We start from the raw sequence: 6,978 nt of genomic DNA, 5'->3' as shown, positions 1-6,978 counted from the left end.
AAAGTCTATCGAATCTTCGGATTTCATTTCTCTTTCGTTTCAACTTTACCGCAGATTTGCAATATATATGTATATATATATATATATATATATATATATATATCAATATAAATTTGTCGTATAATAATTATTTACCATTCAAATAATTAACATTCAAATAATTAACATGTTCTTGTATTTCTTATACTCTCCTTATACTTCTGACGATCCCTCGTGGTTCTTAACCTCTCTTCCGCAAACACACAGCTGTCAAACTGACAGCTTTCTCATTCTCCACGACACGGTTGACCGTGCTCCACGACGTTACCGACCCAACAGTCATGAAGCACGAATAGCGCTAGACGCGACGCGTTCAGCTACTATCTGCCCCCGAACGCGACTGACTTCAGGTGGAAGGCATTAATGACCGCGACTGTACATCCACCGTTGAGATAACGAACGAGTATAAATTGAATTGGCGCGACGGCGTAAAGCGCATCGGAACGGGATAAGTTAATGTGGGTTTTTTTCTTCTAACGTGGTATGAGCGACGAGTACGTAGAACTTTGCAAACCGGTGCGCGTGAAAATCGGGAAACCGATCGCAAAAATCAACGACCCGTTCGCGAGGAAGTGTTTCGGATCGGATTTGTGGAGAGTCAACGTAACGAGATATCTGATCGATCGCGAAATCGGAATTCCCGATCATCGATCGAACCGAAGGTCTCTTCAATACCAAATATTTTGGAGAAGAGTGGCAGAGAATGGAATCTGTTACTATTGACTGAGACGCGTTAGCGGCGCTATTGCAGCATTATCTAGAGAGAGTGGTGCGACGTAAAGCGCACCGGGAATGGGATAAGTTACAGTTGTTTTTTTAAAAATGAGGTATGAGTGACGAGTACGTAGACCTTTGCAAAAGTTGGATCTGGTCGAAAAGATACGGGAAACCGATCGTGAAAATTAGCGAACCGCTCAGGAGGGATGGGGATCCGCGCCGAGTCGACGTAACGAGATATCTGATCCGTCGCGAAATCGGAATCGCCGATCGTCGATCTCACCGGCGGTATCTCAAAGCTGGTATATATCATGAAAGAATGATTATACGCGATGGGGATGTAGTTACTGCTGATTTAGTCGCGTTAGAGAAGCTGATGTAGCATTAACGATGCGTACTCGCGAATGAACGATCGCCGTTATTACTCGTCCGAGGAATCGGACGGCGAACTGCGCTGTTACGAGTCCATGCCCAAGTTCTCGTCCGATTCGGACGACGAATCGGCGAGAGTCGATGAGTCGTTGCCGTCAAACGTATGCGCGTCGGTGGCGAAGAAGGACGCGCGATGGAATCTGGCGACTCATCATCTGCGAAAGGAGACCGGGGGGCAAACTGCGCGCAAGCGAGCGTGGATAGAGACGACAATGGCAAACTCCGTTAGGGCGAAGGATTATATGCGTTGCCTGCCGCTCGAGTATTATCTTTACTATCAGACGGTGGACGGAGGAGAGAAGATACGTAGGATTCAGACCTACAAGTCTTGTCGTCTTTTCGAACGAGTGAAATTCAGTGTTCCCGAGGGTGGAAGACCCTTCTGGATGGGATGTGGGAAGAGTGCGACGAGTTGCTCGCCGCAGACGTCCGCGACGCGGACGGGTACCGCGCGTGGGGACGACGATGCGACGAGTGTCTCCGGCTCTTGCGGGAGAGGTGTCGAGTCAAACAATCTGGGGGGCGAGGAAACACGGGAGCCGTGAACGCCCTGGTGGCTCGAATAGCGCGATTGGAAGGTTCGAGGGAGGATCTGCGCCGACGATTCGAACGCGTCGTAGGTGCCGGTTTGGACGGTGGGGACGGCGGTAGCAGCAGCGGCGTTAGCGGAGGATTTTCGTGGGTCGAGAACGATACGGCGTTCCAAAGTCGCGTACTCACCGGCGCTGTGACGAACTCTACGTACATCGAACCAGCGCGATTTCTCGAGGATGCGAAGGGCACCGTGCTCGAAAAAGTGCAGGATAATTTGAACAGATACGTGTGTCTGAAGGTCAATGTCATATTCAATGGGGAATTCGTAGCGGACGTTAAGACCGATGTGAAGAGTATCGCTACGCGGAACGAACAGTTCCTCCAAGGGTCCGATCTGGGCGAGTGGTACGAAAAGCACGTGCGCGACGCGATTCTAGCGGCGTTGGACGAATTTTAGGAACGCGACAGCGGATGGGCGTTGTCGCGGATACTCAACCTAACGGTGAACGTGAACAAGTGTAATCTCATGCGCGTGGGATGTTGGATGAAGATACCGCTAGGCATAAGACTTAAACAGGCGGTGGTCAACGTGCTGTCGGAGAACGACACGTGTTTCGCGCGTGCGGTGGTCGCGGCTCTGTATCCCGCCAAGCACAACGCCGAACGATGCGGCTCGTATCCCGATTACGCGACGGTGCTGAATCTCGACGGGATCAAGTTTCCCATAGATCTGAAACAGATCGGAAAGTTCGAACGTCAAAACGACGTATCGATCAACGTATTTACAACTCGGGAAGGAATCGAAAAAAAAGATAAGTTCGGACGGGGCGCCGACCGCAACGCGATCGTGCCTCTGCGGTTAACCGACGATAAGAGGGATAGACACGTAAATCTCCTGTATCTGCGCGATACGCTACGCGGCGTCAACAGGGGCCATTTCGCCTGGATAAAGAATCTGTCGCGATTGGTGAATTCGCAATTGACCGCGAAACGGTGCGCGAAGCACGTTTGCGATCGGTAAGTAAAAAAACCTGAGGAATAAGGAAACGACGCGGTGTTATTTTATATACGCATAGTAATCGCACGCACGTTACTTCGCAGATGTCTACACTATTTCTATACGCGCGAAAAGTTGGCCGCTCACAGCGTCGACTGCGGCCGAATGAACGACTGCGCCATCGTTCTTCCGAACGAGGACGATAAGTGGCTGTCGTTCGACAATCACGACAGAAAGGAGCGACTCCCCTTTGTGGTGTACGCGGATCTGGAGTGTCTTCTCGAACAGCGGGAGAGGGAGAATGCCGAAGGAAGCGCGAGAACGAAAAGATACGCTTATCAGCGTCACGTACCGTTCAGCCTGGGCTACTATCTGTGCTGCACCTACGACGATACCGTATCCACGTACAGATATCGTCGCGGCGACGACTGCGTTTCGTGGTTCGTGAACGAGCTTCGCGTTCTCGCACGTCACGCAAAGATTAAATTCTCCACCAATATATCGATGGTAGAATTTACGGAGGACGAGAAACTCGAATTTTGGCGCGCGACGCATTGTCACGTGTGTCAGAAAGCGTTCCAACCGGAGGACAAGCGCGTGCGAGATCACTGTCATCTAAACGGACGGTACAGAGGTCCGGCGCATTCTCGTTGCAATCTGAATTACAGAAACGTGTACGTGATTCCCGTGTTCTTCCACAATCTGTCGGGTTACGACGCGCACTTTATCATCGAGAAAATCGCGAACGATTTCGAGGGTGGGGTCGAACTCCTGCCGCTTACGAAAGAAAATTACATATCTTTCTCGAAGACCGTTAAGGAGACGCAAACGGACGGGATGTGGAATCGACTCGTGAAGCTTCGATTCGTAGACTCGTACAAATTTTTAGCCGCGAGTATCGAAACCCTGGCGTCCTATCTGGACAAGAACAAGCTGAGAATAACGCGCTCGGAGTACGCTGATTTGAACACGGAGGATCTCGATCTGCTCACTCGCAAGGGAGTATTTCCGTACGAGTACGTCGACAGCGCGGACAAACTGCGGGAGACCGAGCTTCCGCCGCGCGAGATCGTTTACAGCTCCCTGACCGACGAGACCGCGAGCGAGAGCGACTACGAGCACGCGACGAGGGTCTGGCGACGTTTTCGCGTGCGGGATCTCGGCGAGTACAGCGATCTGTATCTCAAGACCGACGTGCTTCTTCTGGCGGATATCTTTGAAAATTTTCGGGACACGTGTTTAGCGAGTTACGGGCTGGATCCCGCGTATTATTATACGTTGCCGGGGTACACGTGGGACGCCATGTTGAGGTACACCGGCGTGCGTTTCGAGCTGCTCACCGACATTGACATGGCGATGTTCGTGGAACGCGGAATACGCGGCGGCCTCAGTCAATGTTCGCTCAGGTACGCGCGAGCCAACAACAGGCACGTACCGACGTACGATTCGTCCCAGCCCACTACGTATCTCATGTATTACGACGTGAACAATCTGTACGGCTGTGAGCGAATCGCTGCCGTACGCGAATTTCCAGTGGCTCGACGACCCCGAGAATTACGACGTGACGACCGTGCCGACGGACAGCGAGGTCGGTTACATTCTGGAAGTGGATCTCGATTATCCGCCGGAACTGCACGACGCCCACGCGGACCTGCCGCTGTGCCCGACGCGCGATAAACCGCCCGGTAAGCGGCAGGAGAAACTGCTCGCTACTCTCTACGACAAATCGCGCTACGTGACGCACTATCGAAACCTGCAGCAATGTCTGCGACTCGGTTTGCGTCTGACGCGCGTTCGTCGAGTGCTGCGATTCGCCCAGTCACCGTGGCTTCGCGGCTACATCGAGCTGAACACGACGTTCAGGACGCGCGCGAGCAACAAGTTCGAACGGAACATGTACAAACTGATGAACAATGCCGTCTTCGGCAAAACGATAGAGAACGTGCGCGATCACGTGGACGTGCGTCTCGTGACGCGATGGGACGGGAGGTACGGCGCGGAAGCGTTGATCGGCAGGCCGAACTTTCACAGCAGAAGCGTCTTCTCGGAGAATCTGGTCGCGATCGAGCTGCGGAAGCTCGAGGTAAAATTCAACAAGCCGGTCTACGTGGGTATGTGTATTCTCGAGATATCCAAGACGCGTCTCTACGAGTTTCACTACGACTACATGTCGCCGCTCTATCGCGACCGGTGTCGAATTCTTTACACGGATACCGATAGTCTGATCTATTCGCTGGAGTGCGAAAACGCGTACGAGCGTATGAGGCGCGACATAGACAGGTTCGACACAAGCGATTACGCGGAGAATAACGCGCACGGTACGCCGCGCGTCAACGAGAAGGTGCCCGGTCTGATGAAGGACGAGAACAACGGCGCGATCATGACGGAGTTCGTGGGCCTCAGGGCGAAGATGTACACTTACAGGGTACTCGGACGCGACGACACCAAGAGAATAAAGGGCGTTAAAAGAAACGTAGTCGCTAAGAGGATCACGTTCGAGGATTATGTGGCGTGCCTGCGAGACGCGCGCGAGATGAGGACGCGCCAGTCGTGCATACGCTCGACGTTGCACGAGGTTTACACCGTGTCGTAGCAAAAACTAGCTCTTAGTCCGCACGACGATAAGCGATACGTGACGTTGGACAGCGAGGAAACGCTTCCGTGGGGGACATTACGGAATACCGTTGTAAAAAAAAACAATATCATACGCTTTCTAAAATTGTTTTATCGTAGAAAAATCAATAGTACGTAAGAAACAAACCAATGAATGTGTAAATTTTTTATTAACAATAAAGTACACGTTGCGCGTATTTACGAATGTCTAATTATTTCTGTTACAACACAGACGCCTTATCTATCCAGGAATTGTGCGAACTGTCCATCCCCAACCACTTCACGTACACTCGATTGCCGCGCTTACGCAGGACCTTTTCCACGAGAGTCGGGATTGGAGACGCGCAGCAACTCGTGTTCGTAGAATCCTCCGGTTATCGCTTCTCCGCGAACGTCTTTCAGCAGATACGTAACGGGATTGGTCCTTTGTATTTTGGCTACGCGAAATATCTCGGTGGTCCAATTGGGAGTGTAGCCCTTTTCGAAGATCGTTTTGAATTTGCTCACGCGCACCGGATCGTCGACTCGAAATCTCGCCGGTGCGGCGATCTTCGCGCGACTGTACACCGTGCGCAACAGTTTTTCGGCGAGGGTGGGCGTCACGTCTGCCGGACGCATTCCGATCGTTCTGTGTCTGCGACGATTGTAATTCGACAAGAGGCGCGGCAGCGAGTCTATCCATCTGTACGATCCCTGGAGCGTGAAGAGCTTCCACATGTCGTTTTTCAACGTGCGATTAAATCTCTCCACCACCGACGCTTTCATCACCGAATACGTGGAGTAGTGATTCACCTTGGGCGCGTCGAAGATTTTGCGCGAGGCGGCGTTGTAGAATTCCTTTCCTTTGTCCGTTTGCAGATTCCTAGGGTGTCGCGCGTCCTCGCGAAAGATCTTTCCGAGAGCCGTCGCGACCTACTTTCCGCTCTTAGTCTTGAGCGGGATCGCCCAGGCGTACTTGCTCAGCACATCGATGACCGTCAGAATGTAATTGTGACCCGCGTTTTCGCGCGAATAGGGACGCATCTCGACCACGTCGGCCTGCCACAGGTCGTCGTAACCGCGCACCACGACGCGGCGGCGAGGAAAGTTTTTTCGCGCCGGCGCGTGCAATTCCTCCACGAGTCTCCGTTTTTCCACGCTCATTGCTCAAGAAGGTTCAATATACTCAGAATTCTGGCGATCTGGATTTCGTGCTTATCCACGGTATTCTTCACAGTTACGAACTGGCTTCTAAATTCTCTTATCAGATCTTTGAAGTTCTTTCTGAGCTCCGCGATCGCTCCCTCGACGTAGCCCATGTTCGTCGCGTCTGTGCCGACCTCCGGCGCGGCCACGCGTCTTATCTTGCGCTCCGACGCGTCGTACGAATCTTCGCGCAAAAGAAGCGCGTCGTTTCGAAACGTCGCGATTTCGTCTCTCAAACCCTGGTTCGCGTTTGTCACGATGACGCCCGTGAACTCTCGATCGACGGTGTTCTTCTTCTCGATCTCTTCGATGACGGCGCTCTTGAACCGTTTGATCGCGTCCTCCACGGTACTCCTGTTCGTCGCGTCGGTGCCGAACTCCGGCGCGGCCACGCGTCGTATCTTGCGCTCCGACGCGTCGTAGGAATCCTCGTTCAAACGGAGCGCGTCGTTCTTCAGCGT

The 6,978-nt window shown here is 52.6% G+C and overlaps 1 protein-coding gene across 1 annotated transcript; it reads left to right on the top strand.

The window, feature by feature from the left end:
* Nucleotides 1-1,160: 1,160 nt before the first annotated feature.
* Nucleotides 1,161-5,312, top strand: LOC139783815 (uncharacterized). Its single transcript, XM_071722973.1, has 5 exons — nt 1,161-1,632; nt 1,716-2,068; nt 2,180-2,739; nt 2,824-4,201; nt 4,254-5,312. The coding sequence occupies exons 1-5, from the start codon at nt 1,161-1,163 to the stop codon at nt 5,310-5,312; spliced, it is 3,822 nt and encodes a 1,273-aa protein (XP_071579074.1).
* The last annotated feature ends 1,666 nt before the right edge of the window (nt 5,313-6,978 follow it).

The sequence above is a fragment of the Temnothorax nylanderi genome, unplaced genomic scaffold (genome assembly GCF_030848795.1).
Source record: "Temnothorax nylanderi isolate EJ_2023f unplaced genomic scaffold, tnyl_v1.0 TNYL_tig0546_pilon, whole genome shotgun sequence".
Lineage (NCBI taxonomy): Eukaryota > Metazoa > Arthropoda > Insecta > Hymenoptera > Formicidae > Temnothorax > Temnothorax nylanderi.
Note: the sequence above shows the minus strand (reverse complement) of the source record. Positions and strands in the feature narration are given on the sequence as shown.

Bases quoted from the DNA above. Each gene is read 5' to 3' on its own strand.
- LOC139783815 (XM_071722973.1), top strand. From the start codon at position 1,161: ATGAACGATCGCCGTTATTACTCGTCCGAGGAATCGGACGGCGAACTG. The intron at 2,740-2,823 runs GTAAGTAAAAAA...GTTACTTCGCAG, and splicing joins GCGAAGCACGTTTGCGATCG to ATGTCTACACTATTTCTATA. The intron at 4,202-4,253 runs GTGAACAATCTG...GCGAATTTCCAG, and splicing joins CGTATCTCATGTATTACGAC to TGGCTCGACGACCCCGAGAA.